This window comes from Onychostoma macrolepis, chromosome 03 (assembly GCF_012432095.1).
Source record: "Onychostoma macrolepis isolate SWU-2019 chromosome 03, ASM1243209v1, whole genome shotgun sequence".
Taxonomy (NCBI): Eukaryota; Metazoa; Chordata; class Actinopteri; order Cypriniformes; family Cyprinidae; genus Onychostoma; species Onychostoma macrolepis.
Window position 1 is genome coordinate 20,848,160 of NC_081157.1, and position 21,825 is coordinate 20,869,984.

Consider the following 21,825-nt stretch of genomic DNA (forward strand, 5'->3'; position numbering starts at 1 on the left):
GCTTAACAAGAAGAATACGACAACTGTAGCCAAATTTCTTGACACATCTGTGTGTGATGCCTTGACCCCAGCCTCAGTCCATTCCTTGTGAAGTTCACCCAAATTCTCGAATGGATTTTGCTTGACAATCCTCATAAGGCTGCGGTTCTCTCGGTTGGTTGTGCATCTTTTTCTTCCACACTTTTTCCTTCCACTCAACTTTCTGTTAACATGCTTGGATACAGCACTCTGTGAACAGCCAGCTTCTTTGGCAATGAATGTTTGTGGCTTACCCTCCTTGTGAAGGGTGCCAATGATTGTCTTCTGGAGAACTGTCAGATCAGCAGTCTTCCCCATGATTGTGTAGCCTAGTGAACCAAACTGAGAGACCGTTTTGAAGGTTCAGGAAACCTTTGCAGGTGTTTTGAGTTGATTAGCTGATTGGCATGTCACCATATTCTGATTTGTTGAGATAGTGAATTGGTGGGTTTTTGTTAAATGTGAGCCAAAATCATCACAATTAAAAGAACCAAAGACTTAAACTACTTCAGTCTGTGTGCATTGAATTTATTTAATACACGAGTTTCACAATTTGAGTTGAATTACTGAAATAAATGAACTTTTCCACGACATTCTAATTTATTGAGATGCACCTGTACTTCTAAAAAGGTCAATGTCTGTACTCACATATTTGTTTAGAGCTGTTTTGGACTCTCTTTACTTGTTAACAGTGCCCAAATCTATGCATATTTCTCCTCATTCAAACAAGATTACTTTTTCCCTGGAAAAATCAATATTATGGATTCTGGACTTTGGTAAGAAGTGATGGTTTAACGTCTTGATGGATTTGTTTCTTACAAAACGTGCAGCTTTTTGCTGTAATAGAAGCAGAAAAGAAATAAAATCTTGGATGGCCTTGAGGGTAAATCTTAAGCAAAATTTAAATTTTGGGTAAGCTATTCCTTTAAGCCTTTGCGCAATTTGTTTTCTATGTGATTCATGTTGGTTCAGGACTGTGCTACATTTTAGGCACATTAGTAACATTATCTGGCATGGGTGTAAATGTGAATTCCAGATTTTCAGTGTGGTCTCAGACTTTGACCACAACAGCTTTTTTTTTTTTTTTTTTGATGAATGTCACATTGAGGAATTGCTCTGTTTGTTGTCCACTTACTCGCAAAGGATCGTAGTGCATCCAGAAAAGCAAACACTGAATTGTTTGTCAGTGAACCAACAAAAGTTTGTAAATGTCCTAACTTTGCAAGTCTAGGGTTTCCTAACAAGTTTATTTTATTTGAAAGTGGCTTTTCTTTTTCCTTTTTTTCCCCTTTTTTTTTTTTTTTTTTTTTGTGTAGAGCCTAATAGACTGTAATATTGCCTAAATTAGAGGAAATGTTGACCTCAGTTCCCAACAAAATATATTAATATTTTTATTTACGTTGATTAGCCAAAGTTGGTAAGGTTCATCTCATTTGCACTGGCTTTGATCAGATAAGCAAATTATAATTAGTGTTATTTTCCCCCTCCTCTCTCCTGTTGCAGAATATTGCAGAATGCCTGTGGATGTTTTTAGGTGGGCGGGGTGGGTGGAGCCTAAACCAGACAAATTGAATATTTACCAGCAGTGTCAGATGAGTTGAGTCCACCTGTTTTAACAGATATGGAGATCTCATTTATGTTCTTACTGGCAGTTACTTTATCCTGTTCTGTTCAAACATGTGAGTAAACAACAGTTTTTAACGATCATCAGTTATCTTTTGTAAATGCCAGGTTGCTGTCAGGTCTGGTGGGCATTCTGGCTATAGATTTGCATGTGTGGATGGCACTGAAACGCATGGTTCCGCCGTCGAATAAAAAATAAAAATCTCACAATGCTTTTTTACTCACAATCTCGCAATGAGGACCTTTTCTGTGAGACATAAACTCACCATTCTAAGGAAAAAAACAGCGCGATATAGGCCTAGAACTGCAAGAAAAAAGTTTTTGTCAGATTAAGCTATGTGACAATTGAGATAAAGAATTAAAAATAACTGCGTCAATAGAAATGCCCGTTTCTTCTGATTGATTGACTGATGATTATCGTACTTCCGTTTCTTTATTTAAATTATAGGTACACGGACCCAGTGTAAATGATTTTATGAAAACGGCTGTTTAGTTGCTGGGCCATTTTAGCAGAAAAGATACAGTGAGCCGCTCTTTAAATGGACTTTTTCGAGACATGATAGCCTGTCCGAAATGTTTTGTATTATTTTTGCTTTGATCAGCTGTCAAAACCTGCAGACCCGATCAGTTCAGCTGTGGTGACACGAAGTGTGTGCCTTTGACGCGGAAATGTGATGGTATCAAGGACTGTCTGAATGGTACAGATGAGAAAGACTGTGATAGTGAGTGACAATTCTTTAAATCTCATCTTTTCTGTCGCCAAAATCACTAACACAGATGCTGGACAATGCTGTATTCTTCTGACACGTCCATTCATTCATTTATGAATGTACTCTACCTTTATTTATCTACAGTGTATGTCTATCTATCTATCTATCTACCTACCTAATATATCTATCCCAAGCATTTTGTCATGAGTTTGTACTTAGAACATTATTAATAAAATGTGCATAGTTTCTATGATTTTTGGCAATAATGTAAGCCTTTATTTGTGTTCCTTTCTTGTGAAAAATATTTTTCTAAAAAAAAAAAAAGCTTTTTTTAAAAAAGATTTTATAAAACAGTCTAAACTCAACCCCGTCATACTAACCATTCTATGCCCATAATAATTTAGACTCCACACATATGTGACATAATTTACCAGAAATGTTCAGGTCTCTTTAATAGTGGTGCAGAAAATGGTTAGTATTATCATACTTTTCATTCATATTTTTAAGGCATATTATAGTCAGGGAGGGTACTGTCAAGCTTAACAGCTCAACCCCGTCACATAAAATTAAGATTATTTTTCAACATTTTATTTTAATCCATAAGTAGGCTATATACAATGTACTTATTTTATTGCTGCCATATGTGGTCTACTCTCCTACACTACATGAGGAGCAGTGGCCATTTTCAGTGAAAAACCACAACCCCGTAGCGCTCAACCCTGTCACAAATATATATATTTCTTGCATTGTAAACTTAAATTATTTGCTTAATTTATTAATAATTTTAATTAAAAATATATAAAATAGTCATGGTTTCAGTAACTATGTACTACCAAAATCGTGACAATTCATATTTTTGTAATAAATAGAATTTTTGATGTAACATGTCCACTTAAACTTTGACAAGCATCATGCATCAGAAATTGCACCCACATTTGCAGCAGAAAGACAATGTTGGCCATGCAGATATGTTGACCCAGAAAGAAGGGGACAATATGAGAGAGAAACAAAACCAAAAATTAAAATTGAAGGCAATTTATCCCATCAAATGTGTTACCGTCTTCAACCCCGTCACACCTTGTCACATTAATATATTTGGGAAAAAATAGGGAAGACAATTATAAATGAAAGCATTTCTTGCTGATTACCATCTGATATGTTAATGACTAAAACAATAAAACTGTGGTTTTAGTTAAACTTCTAAATTAAACTTTTATTTTTATTTATTTTTTTACAAAAATAAAGACTCCATAGACACACAATTTGTGTATTTTTAGCTTCAGTCCTATAAAAATGTGAAAATTATGATAAATATTACATTTGTTATCATTAAATTGTTATGAGGGACACACAAGCAGTAGGTAGATGTTTGTTTTACAAGTTCTGTGTAAAATCCTTTTTAAACCAATACCATTTTGTCCATTACGGGGCTGAGGGAAAAAAGGTGTCTAAATCTGAAAAAAAACTGAAAATAATAAAAGGATTTTAATGCCTGAGGTGGGAAAATATGAATTTATTTATTTTTGATATGTACCTAATGATGTGGGGTATTTAGAAAATGAATTAGCCTATATGTAGTTGAAAAAAATGTATAGCCTATTCCAAATTGAAATGTTACCAAATGACAGGAATGACCCATATATATATATATATATATATATATATATAAGTTTTAATTTTATTGTGTGATAAAACTGATGACTGTGGTGACGGCACTGATGAGCTGCCTACTGTACATTTAAGATAAGTCAGTGGTTCAGAAGAAGCAGTATGTTAGTGTAACAACAAATGAGTGATCTAAATCTAAATAATTAAAGTACTGTTACTGGTGTAATCAGATCTTTTTGAAAGCGATTTGAGAGCCAGACCGATATTTCCCATTTGACGATGCAAATAAATGAACAAAATAGAATAAAAATAAAAGCATATGCTAAATGACTAAATGTAAAATAAAACACCTTTATATAATGGCAAATCAATGTGATTAATAACCAGGGATGCATAGACCAGAGGGGGGAAATCCCCCACACCCACCCACCCCTACAAATCGCACCCTGTGTGTGTATGTATGTATGTATGTATGTATGTGTATATATATGTGTGTATATATATATATATATATATATATATATATATATACATATGACCATGGTCCATAAAACCAGTCTTAAGTGTAAATTTTTCAAGAGAATTGAGATTTACACATCATCTGAAAGCAGAATAAATAAGCTTTCCATTGACGTATGGTTTGAAAATCTGGAATCTGAGGGTGCAAAAAATCTAAATACTGAGAAAATCGCCTTTAAAGTTGTCCAAATGAAGTTCTTAGCAATGCATATTACTAATCAAAATGAAGTTGAGATATATTTATTGTAAGAAATTTACAAAATATCTTCATGGAACATGATCTTTACTTAATATCCTAACGATTTTTGACATAAAAGATAAATCGATAATTTTGACCCATACAATGTATTTTTGGCTACTGCTACAAATATACCCCAGCGACTTAAGACTGGTTTTGTGGTCCAGGGCCATATATATATATATATATATATATATATATATATATATATATATATACACAGTGGGTACGGAAAGTATTCAGACCCTCTTAAATTTTTCACTCTTTGTTATATTGCAGCCATTTGCTAAAATCATTTAAGTTCATTTTTTTTCCTCATTAATGTACACACAGCGCCCCATATTGACAGAAAAACACAGAATTGTTGACATTTTTGCAGATTTATTAAAAAGAAAACTGTAATATCACATGGTCCTAAGTATTCAGACCCTTTGCTCAGTATTTAGTAGAAGCACACTTTTGATCTAATACAGCCATGAGTCTTTTGGGAAAGATGCTAAACATGACTGTCAATCTCCCTCGGACTGGGGCTCCATGCAAGATCTCACCTCGTGGGGTCTCAATGATCCTAAGAAAGGTGAGAAATCAGCCCAGAACTACACGGGAGGAGCTGGTCAATGACCTGAAAAGAGCTGGGACCACCGCTTCCAAGGTTACTGTTGGTAATACACTAAGACGCCATGGTTTGAAATCATGCATGGCACGGAAGGTTCCCCTGCTTAAACCAGCACATGTCCAGGCCCGACTTAAGTTTGCCAATGACCATTTGGATGATCCAGAGGAGTCATGGGAGAAAGTCATGTGGTCAGATGAGACCAAAATAGAACTTTTGGTCATAATTCCACTAAACGTGTTTGGAGGAAGAAGAATGATGAGTACCATCCCAAGAACACCATCCCTACTGTGAAGCATGGGGTGGTAGCATCATGCTTTGGGGGTGTTTTTGCACACGGGACAGGGCGACTGCACTGTATTAAGGAGAGGATGACCGGGGCCATGTATTGCGTGATTTTGGGGAACAACCTCCTTCCCTCAGTTAGAGCATTGAAGATGGGTCGAGGCTGGGTCTTCCAACATGACAATGACCAAGCACACAGCCAGGATAACCAAGGAGTGGCTCTGTAAGAAGCATATCAAGGTTCTGGCGTGGCCTAGCCAGTCTCCAGACCTAAACCCAATAGAGAATCTTTGGAGGAGCTCAAACTCCGTGTTTCTCAGCGACAGGCCAGAAACCTGACTGATCTAGAGAAGATCTGTGTGGAGGAGTGGGCCAAAATCCCTCCTGCAGTGTGTGCAAACCTGGTGAAAACTACAGGAAACGTTTGACCTCTGTAATTGCAAACAAAGGCTACTGTACCAAATATTAACATTGATTTTCTCAGGTGTTCAAATACTTATTTGCAGCTGTATCATACAAATAAATAGTTAAAAATCATACATTGTGATTTCTGGATTTTTTTTAGATTATGTCTCTCACAGTGGACATGCACCTACGATGACAATTTCAGACCCTCCATGATTTCTAAGTGGGAGAACTTGCAAAATAGCAGGGTGTTCAAATACTTATTTTCCTCACTGTATATGACCATGGTCCATAAAACCAGTCTTAAGTGTACATTTTTCAAGAGAATTGAGATTTACACATCATCTGAAAGCAGAATAAATAAGCTTTCCATTGACGTATGGTTTGAAAATCTGGAATCTGAGGGTGCAAAAAATCTAAATATTGAGAAAATCGCCTTTAAAGTTGTCCAAATGAAGTTCTTAGCAATGCATATTACTAATCAAAAATGAAGTTGAGATATATTTATTGTAAGAAATTTACAAAATATCTTCATGGAACATGATCTTTACTTAATATCCTAACGATTTTTGACATAAAAGAACAATCGATAATTTTGACCCATACAATGTATTTTTGGCTACTGCTACAAATATACCCCAGCGACTTAAGACTGGTTTTGTGGTCCAGGGCCATATACATACATATATATATATATATATATATATATATATATATATATATAGCGGGGGCGGCCCCGAGGGGGAAATGTGATTTCTACCGTGGGGAACGCTAGAGCCCGGCTCGACGGTGTTTAGAGTCCCGCAGCAGCAGAGAGCGCACCTTCAGTTTAATTATCAGTGTGGATTTGCGCAGCTTGTCAGTGAACAGCAGCTCTGTGTAGTAAATGCTGCTCCATGTGAAACCACGCACGTGATGGAAATTACGGCTGATTACAGAACCGGCTTTACTGACAAGATGAGCATTAAATATCGCATACGATATATCGTTCAGCCCTACTAGGAACTGCTGGCTAGTTCCTAGAACTAAGTTCCTAGAACTACGCGGTGTGAAAGCCCGTAATGGCATAACCGGAACTGAAATGGACGAGGAAATATTGGACTATGTGAAGCAGTACGGATCAATAAATATAACAATCCCAGTAAGTGATCCTAGTTTAGAGACAGAAGTCTTTAATATTTGAATTCAACTCAAGACTAGCGGTGCAAACCCTACAGACAATGCTTCCCTATGTCCAACAACCACAAAATAATCCTGATGTCTCTTTCTGTGTAACAGCCCTGTCAGATATTTATGTTCAGAAGCTGGGTATCATATGTTGACTTAGTTTCCTCTGTTCCCCTATTGGTTAATTAGCTCCTCACCTGTTTCTGTTTCCCCTTTGATTACGTTTATTACTTAAAGCCTGTGTTCTCCCATCATTCTTGGTCTGCTATTTCGTTTGCATATTGTGTTTTGCTACTCCTTGCTCCTGGAATTCTACTGTGGATTATTATTAAAAGACTTCTGTTTGATCAACTCCTTCGTCGTGCGCCTCCTTAGCTTACACACATAACACTGGGAAAGACCACAACCCAAACTTACCTCAGTGAGCTGGAAGCTTTGGCAAGCCGTAGAAGGACTTTATCTTGCAGGACTTTATCTTTGTGCTGTTTTCAAAATCTTGTTGGTGTCAGCCCATACAGAAGTCACATAGATTGAAAAATTTTGATATTTAAATATCTTAAATTCAAATAGAAGAAAATATATTTTTATCAGAAATATTTACATATATTTATTTCATTTATATGTAAATATATTAGATATCGGACTATGTAAATATATTAATTTGCAATATATGTCCATATATTAATTTCTAATATTTGTTAACATTGCATTTCTGTACATGAAAATGTAGTTTACACAATATATGTAAATATATTTTAAAATATACAGTATATGCATTCATTTGTTGTTTTGCTTTACAATAAAGTTGCCTATATTTAGTAGATTGTGTGTAACACAAAAAAAGTCATGATCAGGTCAACACACATTGAGGTATAAAAATTCAACACTGATAAAAAAAAAAAAAAAAACTGCCCAGGTATCAGATCGATATCGGTATTGGCAGATACTGAGAATTTTTGGTATCAGATCAGGATCGGTTCTGAAAAAGTGGTATCGAGTCACCCCTACTTGGAACCCTGGAGGCCAAGAAGAAAAGCTGCTGGAAGGAGTGCTGGAAGGAGTACGTAAAGCCACTCGTACACGCATACAACTGCACCAGGCTTGACCCTTATGAGTTAATGTTCGGGCGACGACCCAGGCTTCCAGTAGATTTAGCATTTGGATTACCTCTCAGAGATAAGGCAGATGTGACACACTCTCAGTATGTAAAGAACCTAAAGTCAAGCCTTGAGAAGAGTTTCCGGATTGCAGTTGCGAACTCCAAAAGGATGGCTGAGAAATATAAGACCCGTCACGACAAACATGTGACAGTATCCGAGTTGGTCAAAGGCAACAGAGTTCTTGTGAGAAGTGTTAGACTGAGAGGAAAGAATAAACTTGCTGACAAATGGGAGGAAACTGTCTATGTGGTGGTAGACCGTTATGGCGATTTACCTGTGTACAAAGTATGTCCTGAGTTTCAAACAGGGCCTACTCGAACGGTACACTGTGACTTGTTGCTTCCCTGCGGAACTCTTTCCTCTGATGTGAGTGACCTCGAGACACAAAGTTTGGTTCTTAGGTGCAAAACACGCAGTAAAGCTATTTGTGAAAGTCCTGAAGAAGATACTCCTGATTAAGAAGAGGAAGTTTATTATTCAGGACCCCAACTGGAGGTTGTAGGCGAATCTTTCACAGTTCATACTTCCAAAGTGACACAACCTGGGAAGGAGGACGCTGCCCAATCCTTGGGAACAGGCTTAGCGAATGAAACGCCTGAATTACATGTTATTGAGAATTTACCTGTAAACCCTGAGGAAGATTTACTTGTAAATCCTGAAGGAAACTTACCTGGGAATCCTGGAGTCCAATCTGAAAGAGAAGAATTTGCTGACTTAACCCATTGAGTGTAATTAGGTCAAGCTGACAACGTCCCTTAGGGAAGCTGCATGTGAGAAAAAACACAAGAAGAGAAGTGTGAGTCAGAAGCTATGTGAAACCTTGATTTATTAGGTTTTATTGAGAAATACGCCTGCGAGAAACAAACTGTGTAAGTTATTTTGTTGAGAAATAAATTTGAGAGAGTAACTTGCTTATATTATGTTGATCCGTGAGACCGTTGTCACGCTAAAATCCAATGGAGTAGGCCATCGTTGCGTCATCCGATGGGAAAAAAAAAAAAACTGAGAAATATCATTAATATACAAGGGAAAATGTCTATTTAGTATACATGTAGGAATATAGTGATTCAATGGTGTATTGATATGTTTGAAGGGAAAAATGTTCAATGAATGTATACATTGTCATAAATAAAAAATATATGTTCAGGGCGGTAAATATGCGTATAGGTTGAGTGAAATGTATGTGAAATGTGGAGTTGATTGAGGATTTCATTCTGTGTGTGTGCACAGGCCAGTTTTGTTATCTTAGAACAGAGGTCTTCAACCCTGCTCCTGGGGACCCACTGTCCTGCAAAGTTTATTTCCAACCTGCTTCAGCACACCTGCCTTTGTATTTTTAATCTTGAGGAGCTTGATTAGGTGCTTCAGGTGTGTTTGATTAGGGTTGTAGCTAAACTCTGGAGGACAGTGGGTCCCCAGGAACAGGACTGAAGACCTATGTTTTAGAATCTAGAATCTGGATCCTTCAGTTGGTGGACTGCACTGATATCAACACTTCAGTTGTGCACCGTGTGAGGATGGCGAGCCAACTGTAAATCGACCAGAAACATCTATCTTTTGTCTCCGTGGACACCTGTATCACTTCGCCTCCAACAAAATATTTCATTGGATCACTGATTATAAGGAACTGAGGACAGAGAATATAATTCGTTATTATTTGGACAGACATTTTGTTACTTGAACTGAGCATTCTAAGAGTTACTGATACCACATTGATATGCATTCATGCAATTTTATTTTGTACAAATAAGTGTTTACAGTGGAAATTTGTATGTGTGACTCCATATAAGTACTGACATTTGGGTTTATTACTTTATATTTGCTGATCTTGAGTATTTGAGTTGTGTATATAAGAAAAAGAGAGAGAGGGGATCAAACCTACAATTGAACATCTGAGTACAATTTAATTTATTTTGGAGGAAAGAATTTCCTTTGTTTAAGGTTTTGATTTCAATTCATTTTGGTTATTTTATTTGGTAGGAAGTCAGATTTAAAGCTGATTGATACATTTATTTCAATTTGCATTTCTTTTGGTTTATTTATTTATTTTTGTCCTTTATGTAGTGTCATTAATTATGTAGTGTCATCTGGCGGCGCCAGAGAATTTCGAACGCAGGTGCTAGATCACTGATCACGGGGAACTGGGCATTTAATATTAAATATGACCAAAAGAGGTTATTATTATTTTTTTATATGAATAATATCCTGTCAAATCCCCTAAAATCATTTTACCTTATATAAATAAGCGCATTTACATCATATGTGTGTGTGCCTTGCCTTGCCTCTTACAAATTCTAGCGTCTTCTAATTGGATTCCGATTGATTTACAGTGTACCTACAATAATCATTTAAACCCTAGAATGCAGGTGCTAGATCACTGATCACGGGGAGCTGGGCAATTAATATTAAATATGAGGTTATTATAATTTTTTTATATGAATAATAAAATCGCTATATAGGTGTATTTCAAGTGTTTATGAGGAGTGTGGGAGTATTATCACGCTTACTGTATGACATGAAGGCGCCCGCGCAATCCTTTGCATTTTTTTTTCCTGCAGAAAGAACTTAAAAATAACTTTAAAAACTCTATCTCATGCAGTCTCCGTGAATGGGGCGTATCACAACAATGAACCTGCTCACAGACATAAGAAATAAAAATCAGTTGAAAGCTTGAAATCTGTTGAAAGCTTGAAATGTCTAGGCTACACCAATTCAAATAAAAAAAAAACAAATCTTCTCTAATTATGTAGTCCGTATAAAAATGTGCATTTCTCTATTAAAGGCACGTCCATTACTGTTGAGATGGCAAGTCAGCGCCGGCATTCAGCAACTTCATCTTTGCAGCTGACACTGACTGAGAAAGCACTAGTTTATTAATAAATAATTACGATGTCTTCTTTTTGCCTGACGCATTAATAATCAGTACTTTTGCCGATGCTTTGTGGCAAGCTTTATGCGCGCGCTTGAGCAAGGATAGGCTATAATACGCCTAAATGACTATATATTAAAGGATGGTTTAGTAGGTTATTATATTAATCAATGTAATATAAACATGCGACTAATTGACTAGAAAAATCTTTAGTCGGAGACATACTTGGCAAATCACGTCACGTTGTATTGCATTGCACCAGTTATGCATGTGTAAGGAGTCAAATGTTTTTATTTTATTTAATCCTTTTAATCTATGGGGGTGCTTTGATCTTTCTTGGGGGTGCTGGAGCACCTGCTAGCCCCTCCCTAGCGCCGCCCATGCTTGCTACTAACACAATCTAATGAAAATACTTATTAAAATCTAGATAGATAGATAGATAGACAGACAGACAGAGACTGCGTCTCAGTTGTTTTTTTTTGTTTTTTGTTTTCTTCTTAATTTCAGACAAGACCTGTCAACCCAACAAAGAGTTCAGCTGTGGAGATGAACGCCAAACGTGTGTGCCTATGATATGGAGGTGTGATGGTGAAAGTGACTGTCTGAATGGTGCAGATGAGAAAGGCTGTAGTGAGTGACATTTCTTGAAATCTCATCTTTTCTTTTGCCACAGATACTGTATGCAAAATCAGATGCACATATCACTCTATCATTTGTCTGTTCACTTTTTATTTTGTTATATCTTGTGTTTTACTGACAAATGGCAGGTTTAGGGGCAGGGGTTGGGTTACATGCTCATAAATGTGTAAATGGTGTAATATAAATAAAACTGTTGTGACTGTTTACAATGAAAAATCACACCCCAAAATATATGCAATAATGGCAATATTATTACCCAATATATAATTTAATCACGACGATAAAATTCACAGTACCTTTCGCTTCGGCATATTGACGCCAAGGGTTTCTTATTTAAAGCAATGGAGGACCCTGCACGTCGAAAAAAGCGTCAAAATGCGACGCCAGAGGGGTCCTGACCAAGCGTCAATATGTGATGAGTTGGGAGTGAGAATGTGTTGGATTGACGTTTAGGTGCTGAATTATTGTTTATCCATTTCTTTGTTCAAATTATGCGAAGGTACATGGACCCAGTGTAAATGATTTCATGTTTAGTTGCTGGGCTTTTTCAGCAGAACAGATACAGTCAGTGAGCCACTCTTTAATTGAATTTCATGAGACATGATATATCCAAAGTATAACATCTGCCAACAGATGTTGTGATTCTTGGTTGTTTTGTTTTATTTTTGCTTTGATCAGCTATCAAAACCTGCAGACCTGATCAGTTCAGCTGTGGTGACACGAAGTGTGTGTCTGTGACGTGGAAATGTGATGGTATGAAGGACTGTCGGAATGGTGCGGATGAGAAAGACTGTGGTGAGTGACATTACTCATCTTTTCTGTCGCCACAGATAAATACGCAAATGCAGATGCACATACCTGGACAATGAACTGTACACTTTTCACTCATTTATTTATAAATGTACCTTTATTTATCTATATAGGCTATATATTAGTTTTAATTTCATTTAATTCAAGATTTAGTGTTTAAAAAAACAGCAGAATATATTTGGTGTGTACAAACGAATATTGATGAAATAGCATCCACTTTTAATAATTTTTAATAAACATTTAACAAACTTGTACACGATATGAAGATTTGCAGGGGTATCGCTCTCTACAATGTTTGACACATAACAGTAATTGATATATCATTAGTCTTTGGCTTGACTATTTTATCAAACAGCTAATAATGTGTTGCAAATGTTACACAAATCATGTTCCTGTTCACCACTTCAGACAGCTTCATTCTAAAAATCAACATCCTTAAATGCTTTTTATTAATGATATGAAAATCTCCACCCCGCAAGTTGACGGGATTGGTTGCATGTTTGCGATGGTAGGAAACAGGGACTGTTTTGGACTTCTTTTTTGAGACTGTCTTTGGTGCACTGCAGTTTTAAGTAGAAAATGCTCAGCAATAGTGTTGACTGGGGGATTTGCACGTACTTGTCTTTAAGCAAATTCAAAACACCAGATAGACATGACACAACGTTTTCACCACAGAGGGTCTTTTAAGGGTGCTTTCACACTAGCACTTTTGGTGCGCACCCGCGAACCGTACTCGAGTCCGCATAAAAAGGGTGGTCTGGGGTACGGTTCAAGTGAACTTTGGTACGGTTCGCTGCGTATGTGAATGCAATCGTACCAAATCACAGAAGTGAACCGCTATTAATGACGTATTATTTGATAAAAATGTGTGTTTGTGTGTGTTTCACTCACTTTCCTGACGAGTGTGACTGACGCGCTGCAAGCAGAAAGCTGTATATCTCATTTCTGTTCGCCTTCAGCGTTCTTTAGAGCATTTGCAATAATTCGTAAGTGCCGTTATGCACTGAAGCTTTGTAAACGAAACGATCGGTTCAAAAAACGTAAATATATAAAAGTGAAAAAATATAAAAAATCTTATGCATTTTGCCGCCTTATCCCACACCGTCGTTACTAAGCAACTGGGTAAACAGCTGCTGGCTTGATGACGCAAACGAACCGCGGTTCGGACCCAAATAAAATAATATGAACGCAGTCCTGCGGGGGCAGGGGTAGGGGGGAGCAATCGAACTCGGAGACATGGAGTATCTGAAACATCACATCCAACATGCGCTGTGATTCTCAGCATGTTTTCAGTAAAGACCTGCAGAGACAGTCACTTCCAATGTGATGTGGTAAAGTGTGTGCCTAATTGGTAGAGGTGTGATGGTGAGAGGGACTGTGCAGATGGATCTGGTGAGAGGGATTCGAGAAAGCACACAGAAAGATATGGCTACATCAAAATATTTTAAAGCTCTGAGCCGCCCGTATGCACGAAAAGCTCCAGCACACGAAACTGAGGATGATACCTCAGATACGCCCCGCAGCCTTAAAGATTCGAGTGAAAGTCTCGAGAAACTGTTTGAGGAAATTTCTAAAATGAAATCTTCAGGAGAGATTGGAGGAAGCAGAGGAGCGCATCGCCCATCTGGAAGATTCTTCGGAGCGATTGGTGAATGAGAGTAGTGCCAGAAATAAACAAGTGGATAAGCTGTGGAACCGAGTACAAACTCTCGAAAACCAGAGCAAACGAAATAACACGAGGCTGGTGGGTCTTAAAGAGACTTTTGGTACTAATGGGACTCTGTTAACTTGCGTTCAGAAAATCCTGAATGAGGGCCTCGATATAGACACAGGCGGAGAGTTCGAGATTGAGAGAGTGCATCGGCCACAGCCATATCACCCTGCAGCCCAAGACTGGTTGCCCACTGAAGTTAAGCAGGGTTGAGCCTGGTCAGTACCTGGATGGGAGACCTCCTGGGAAAACTAGGTTGCTGTTGGAAGAGGTGTTAGTGAGACCAGCAGGTGGTGCTCGGTCTGTGTGGGTCCTAACGCCCCAGTATAGTGACGGGGACACTATGCTGTCAAAAAGCACCATCTTTCGGATGAGACGTTAAACCGAGGTCCTGACTCTCTGTGGTCATTAAAAATCCCATGGCACTTCTCGTAAAGAGTAGGGGTGTAACCCTGGTGTCCTGGCCAGATTCCCTCCACTGGCCCTTATCAATCATGGCCTCCTAATAATCCCCATCCACTTGATTGGTTCTATCTCTCTCCTCTCCACCTGTATCTGGTGTGTGGTCTCTCACTGGCGCCGTTGTCCTGTGGCTGCTGTCGCATCATCCAAGTGGATGCTGCACACTGGTGGTGGTTGAGGAGAGACCCCCCCCCACATGATTGTGAAGTGCTTTGGGTGTACAACAATACACAATAAAGCGCTATATAAATGCATCATTCATTGGCAATTGACACCCATGCCAAATCCTGACCAGCCCCTGAGACCAGTTTTGATCCGCTTCTTAAGACAGTCCGCGAGAGAGAAGGTGATTAACATGGTGAAAGGGAAGCAGGGAATTGTCCAGTAGCCCCTCACCTCACCACCCTCACGGGCCCACCTTAATTTATTACACGTGCTCCTCAGTGACAATGTTCATTGATAAATCTTTCAGCTGCAATGTGGAGGCAACAAGGAGGAAACAAGGAGAGGTGACAATCCTCCCAGACACCTTCGAGATGGTCCTCAATGCAGAACACAAGATCCAAGGGGCGAGGCTGGATCTAGGGGGTGAAGATTGGTAGGTTTATGGGTGGGTTTAGGGATATGTAAGGTGAGAGGAGTTGGATCTGGATTGTTCTTGAGGACCATATCGAATTGTCTGGGAGGATTGTCACCTCTCCTTGTTTCGTCCTTGTTGCCTCCACATTTGCTTCACAAATGTGAAGGCAGCTGAAATATAAATCCAAAACAAACAGGGCAAGGCTGGCACACACAGGAACACCAGGGAGTAACGATTAGACCAGACGAAATATAACTGAACAGGCATGAACTAAATACACAAGACAATGACAGATAATTAGACAAACACAGCTGGACAAGAATTAACTGATAATCACACTTAACAAGGACAGGAACATGACCAAATAAGGAAACAAGAGGCGGGAACACATGACACACACGACAGAGGACTGACGAATACCAGTAATTAAACAGGGAGATAGACAAATTTTTGTGTCCAAAGACATAAATAAAACATTTCAGCAATATTATGAAAAATTACAACACATACTAAATTTGTTCAATATGAGATTAAAGTTTTTTTGTCAAATGTCAAAGTTCTTAGATTGCAGCCTGATCAGTTGGAGGAGATGGAATCACCTATATCATTAAGTGAGATAAAAGAAGTATTGACATTTGACATTTTAGCAGTCATAACTCATCCTCTTACCTCTTTACTGGATGTTATACAATCCTTCTCAAAATTGTCAGGGTATACAGTCAACTGGAGTAAATCTGAAGCTACCCCCCTTTCCAATTCATGTGTATCCATTATGATAGAAAATTTTAATTTAAATGGGTCCCCAAGGGAATTAAATATTTGGGAATAAATCTGTCCCGCAACATGTAGGAAATAATAGCACTCAATTTACACCCACTACTACAGAAGTTTAAAACTAACCTGGAGAAGTGGGAGAAAATCAAACTTACTCTCTGGGGGAAAATCAGTATTATTAAAATGGTGATAGCCCCCCAACTCAACTATGTACTAATGATGCTTCCGATTAAAATACCAAATTCATTTTTTAAACGATTTGACAATTTAATGAACCATTTTTTGTGGGATGGGAAAAGGGCAAGAATTAATCTAAACAAGTTAATTTCCCCAAGGAGAAAGGAGGTCTGGGTTTTCCTGATTATAGATTAAACCATTTGTCTTTTGCTTTGGCAAAAATAGCTAAATATTGGAATCAGGAAAAAGATCAAACTGATTGTTTGAATGTTGAATGTAAAATATGTTCACCCTTTAGCCCCATTGAAGTATTTTCTCAGTCTGCTTGTAATACTACAAACCCTGCTCTTGTTCATTCTAGAGATGCTTGGATGAGAATTCACAAAATATTCAAATTATCTCACAATTTACAGAAATATTCTTCATTATGGTTTAACCCAGCAATCTGTATTGGTAAAAAGATGATTTACTGGAAGTACTGGCACCAGCAGGGTATAAGCATAGTTGATGACTTATATGAGGATAGGGTGTTAAGGTCATATGGAAATTTAATTAAATGTTATAATCTTGTTGGAAAAGAAAACTTTTGGAAGTTTCTACAGTTAAGTAATTGTATATTGTCTAAAGGTGGCCCCGTGGTCGACAACCCTATCATTAGATACTTAAAAAAAAAACACACACAAGAATCTTGTAAATCCTCACAATTATATAAAACAGTAAACTCTTTCAGAAGCAGTGACTTGGGAAATTTAAGGACCATATGGCAGAGGGACATTGGCGTAGAAATTGACTCAGAAAAATGGTCCAGCATCTTGGTTGGGTGTGGTAAATATATAAAAGAAGCAAGGGGGAAGTTCACTTAATATAAGATTCTTCATAGATATTACCACTCTCAAGTAAGACTATACAGGATGAAACTGATGAAAGACAATTTATGTTGGAAATGCCAGTTGGAAACAGGTACCTTTTTACATTGCATTTGGGAATGTAGTCTTGTTAAACCATTCTGGGAACAAGTTATGGATGTCTTAAGTTGCTGGTATGGCTCCGACATATCTTTAACCCCTAAATTGTGTCTATTAGGTGACAAGTCTCAAATTTTCAAAATGTGTATTTTCTGTTATTATAGTATATGTATTACAATGGCAAGTAGGATTATTTTGAGACACTGGAAGAAAGTGAAAGCCCCAGAACTGAAAGAGTGGGCCAATGCAATGGTAGAAGTTGCATCTTATGAAAGAAGAGTTCTGGACATATTACTGTAAGGTCTCAAAATGAATAGACAACTATTTTGTGTTCTGTCTTGCATTGATACGTTAATACATGCTCAAAATGTGCCTGTAAAAATCTGTAACTCTGTACTGTTATATATATATATATATATATATATATATAAGAATAATAAATACATAAATGAGAAATTTCTTATATGATGCTCTTTTGAAATCAAAAGAGACTCCATGTACATATTCTACATAGAGAAACTTATCAAAGCATGTAACATTTCTTAACTTTGCTGGAAACTGCTTTATCTGATGTGTGATTCAAGTAACATTTCTTTTTCCTTTTTTCTTTTTTTATATTTTAGACCCAAATAGACTGTAATATTACTGGTTTACTGGAAAGGTTGACCTCAATTCCCAACTAAATATTTAAAGGAAAAGTTCACCAAAATAACAAAAATTTACTCTCCCTCAGACCATCCAAGATGTAGATCATTGGAACAGATTTTAAGAAATTTAGCATTACATCACTTGTTCATCAATGGTTCCTCTGCAGTGAATGGGTGTCATCAGAATGATAGTCCGAACAGCTGAACAACCTCTTTGGTTCCGTGGAGCAGGGGTACGCTGCAGTCCCGGTGGTCAAGGACACGCTTTCTGCGCACCTCTTACCAACTTCCGCCTCCTCATGGAAATCCCACCCTCTCCTCCCGTTTAAGCCTTGTAGGACCACTTTTGCTTTGATCGGTAAGTCCTACATGGCAGTGGGACAGACAGGTGCGGCTCTCCACTCCATGGCCATCCTTCAGGCCACTTCAGGCATTGTCATGCGGTAAGGGATGCCCAGCGCTTTCCCCTCCAGATGGACATTCAGAGCGGGGACCCTGTGTTGGCATCCCCCTTGAACTGTTACATTCTTCTACCTCTGTTGGCCTTCCTCCATGCCTGGAGGGACCTGCCAGGAGTGTCGCCCTGGATTCTTCGTACGATCCAGTTCGGCTACACACTCTAATTTGCTCGCAACCCCCAGTTTCAGCGGGGTTCTTCTTACTGCAGTGAACAGTGCTGACGAGGAAAATTTTTCATCCCTGAGAGCGGTCCATGTCCCAGGGGTCCTGAACCTAGCGGCGGACTTTCTGTCGAGACAGTAACTCAGGTCAGGGGAATGGATACTGAACCGTTGGACGGTGGCTCAGATTTGGGAACGATTCGGCACGGCAGAGGTGGACCTCTTTGCGTCGCAGGAGCCGACCCAATGCCCCTTTTGGTTCTCCCTTTCTCACCCTACCACTCTGGGGATAGATGCGCTAGCACACCCCTGGCTGGACATGAACCATCCCAGCGGTCTTGTGCAGGGTGAAGACATGCGGAGTCTGCCTTCTCTTAGTAGCCCTGTTCTGGCCTTCCCAGACGTGGTTTTCGGAGTTGGTCTCGCTTCTGAAAGGCGATCTGTGGGAGATTCCAATCAGGAAAGACCTGTTGTGTCAGCTCCAGGGCAGAATTTGGCACCCACGTTCAGAGATCTGGAAGGTGTGGGTATGGCCGATCAGGGGTTGCACATAGCCTTAGATCTCTCGGATGGAGTCTGTGAGACCATTAATAGTGCCAGGGCCCTTTCCACTAGGAGGCTCTATTCCTCCAAATGGAGGGTTTTTGAGTCCCGGTGCTTGGCTCATGCTGTGGACACAGTCAGCTGCCCAGTTGGTTCAGTGCTAGAGCTCCTGCAAGATAAGTTTTCGGCTGGAGCGGCCACTACCATCCTGAGAGTCTATGTCACGGTTATTGCTGCTTGAAGGGACTAGAACGATGTCCCGTTAGGTAGACATCATTTGGTCTCCTGCTTTATGCATGAACAGGTGGTGGTGTTGCAGGCTTTCTCTCCCTCCTCTTTGAGTGAGGACGGTAATCTTCATCCGGTTCTTTCTGTTTGAGCCAGCTATGTTTTAGTGTTCTGGGCCCGTATGTATAAAACTTCTCAGAAATGCTCTTAAGAATAGTCTTAAGCTTTGACTTAAGTTAAAAAAAATTCTCAGTAAAAAGTAGGATTTTTCTAAAATTACAAGACTTATAAAGAAGCTAAAAGCAACATTCAGTAAAGTCTAAGGCTGATTCTTAAGTGTTGAATGAGGTGACACTTAAGAGTTGTGAACTAAGGACTAAAATGGTGTCAACACAAAATGTCCGACCTCGACCTCTGAATCAGCCCGCTCACAGCATGTAAAGTCACAGCAGCACAACACCAATCATTTAATGTAACTACAATAAAATCTTTTAATTAAGACACTGAAATTTTGTAATATTTAAATGTATTTTTTTTAAATGCTTTGCATTGTGCAAAATTGCACAAGTGTTAGTGAGGCCAGCAGGGGGTGCTCATCCTGTGGTCTGTGACTGAGACACTATACTGTCAAAAAAAGCACCGTCTTTTGGATGAGACGTTAAACCAAGGCCCTGACTCTCCTGAAATCCCATGGCACTTCTCGTAAAGAGTAGGGGTGTAACCCCGGTGTCCTGGCCAGATTCCCTCCACTGGCCCTTATCAATCATGGCCTCCTAATAATCCCCATGCACTTGATTGGCTCTATCTCTCTCTCCTCTCCACCTGTATCTGGTGTGTGGTCTCTCACTGGCGCCGTTGTCCTGTGGCTGCTGTCGCATCATCCAAGTGGATGCTTCACACTGGTGGTGGTTGAGAAGAGACCCCCCCACATGATTGTAAAGCGTTTTGGGTGTACGGCAATACATAATAAAGTGCAATATAAATGTATCATTCATTCATATTGCATAGTTGCTTAGTCAGTTGTTTTATCTGTGATAATAATGCAATGAAACATTGGGTCATAATTTTTGGCCATGCTGTCATACAAAGAAATTATGAACACATGCAAAAACAAGAGGACCAATGAAATATTAATAACAGCAAAAACCAAAGATTTTAGAGTGCTATAATCCTTTGATTAGACTGACAGGACGGCTGATTTGGTGGTTGCTTAGCAACATAAAAAAAACCACAGCGCACTGCACTTATTTTAGGAGTCAGAACTTAAAAACGCTTTTGGTGTGATCAGGGCCTTAGAATGAAAGACTAAAATTTTATACTCTGAGCGTCTTTATACATATGGCCCCTGGTCTGTAGTGGGCCAGAATTGGCAGCGTGTTAGCTTGGCGTGTGTGGTATATCGTTCCCATTGTGTCGCAGCGTGGGGTGAACCTATGAAAGAGAACGTCTCTGGTTACTTATGTAACCATGTTCTCTGAGTAGGGAACGAGATGCTGCGTCAGCTGCCAAGCTCCTCACGCTGTCGACCTGCTTCAGCAGGAAAGTCTAAAGGGGTAAGATGGCACGAGCGCGGGTCTATGTCAGTTACGTATGACATAGGGGCGGTATCTCACGCCATCAGCCAATGAATTGGCGTGATTCTATACGGGCTTCAGACAATCATAACACCTGGGGGGTGTTCCCATTGCGTCAGCTACACAGCATCTTGTTCCCAACTCAGAGAACATGGGAACCCGAGATGGTTTTTTTATAGTGTATGATTTTTTTAATATTCATTTTATTTTACTTTGGAGAATTTATGCCAACATTAAATGAAACTGGATCATGAATTTACATCGGAGAAAAAAAACAGACAGTGAGGTCTTTACCTCCTCTTTTGAGAATACTATACCACTGAAGTGTTACATCTGCTGACAGTAGTCATGATTCTTTCTTTGTTTTTATTTTATGTTTGTTTTGATCAGTGGTCAAGACCTGCAAACCAGGTTATTTCAGTTGTGGTGATGAAATGAACTTATGTCTGTCTATGGCATGGAGGTGTGACGGTGACAAGGACTGTATTAATGGTGCAGATGAGAAAGACTGTGGTGAGTGAAATCTCTTAAGAAAAAATATCTGCCAACAGGGTAAGAAAAATGAATGAAGATATTTTTTCTTGTTTTAAGCTTTAAGCTTAATTTTCATACATATTTCACAAAGCAAGTCTTAATATCTTATGTCATTTTGTTTGTGTCTTGATTTAAGAATGTTTAGATATTTGTACTGGAAAAGATATTTGTACTGTTATATTTGTACTGTGATGCCTTATGTCCCACTAGGGATGAAGAGGAGTAAGAACTGGAAAACAAGGCAAAAACTTTTTTTTTTTTTTTTTTGCAGTGTATGCATTTTTAATTAATAACAACAGCAACAGCAGGAAGAAAACTTTATGAGGATTAAACCAAGCATTGGGGT

The 21,825-nt window shown here is 38.7% G+C and overlaps 1 protein-coding gene across 3 annotated transcripts in view; it reads left to right on the forward strand.

Moving 5' to 3' along the window:
* The first annotated feature begins 1,554 nt into the window (after nt 1–1,554).
* LOC131536061 (low-density lipoprotein receptor 2-like) overlaps nt 1,555–21,825 on the forward strand; it is a 33,012-nt gene continuing 12,741 nt past the window's right edge. The window contains exons 1-5 of one of the 3 annotated variants that reach the window (XM_058768703.1): nt 1,570–1,697; nt 2,244–2,363; nt 11,723–11,845; nt 12,533–12,649; nt 21,336–21,458. In XM_058768703.1, coding sequence (XP_058624686.1) covers nt 1,640–1,697; nt 2,244–2,363; nt 11,723–11,845; nt 12,533–12,649; nt 21,336–21,458 — 541 coding nt within the window. In that variant the 5' untranslated portion in view covers nt 1,570–1,639. Of the gene's footprint in view, nt 1,698–2,243; nt 2,364–11,722; nt 11,846–12,532; nt 12,650–21,335; nt 21,459–21,825 lie in introns of all 3 variants that reach the window. The other 2 variants (XM_058768705.1, XM_058768704.1) reach the window with 2 other exon arrangements.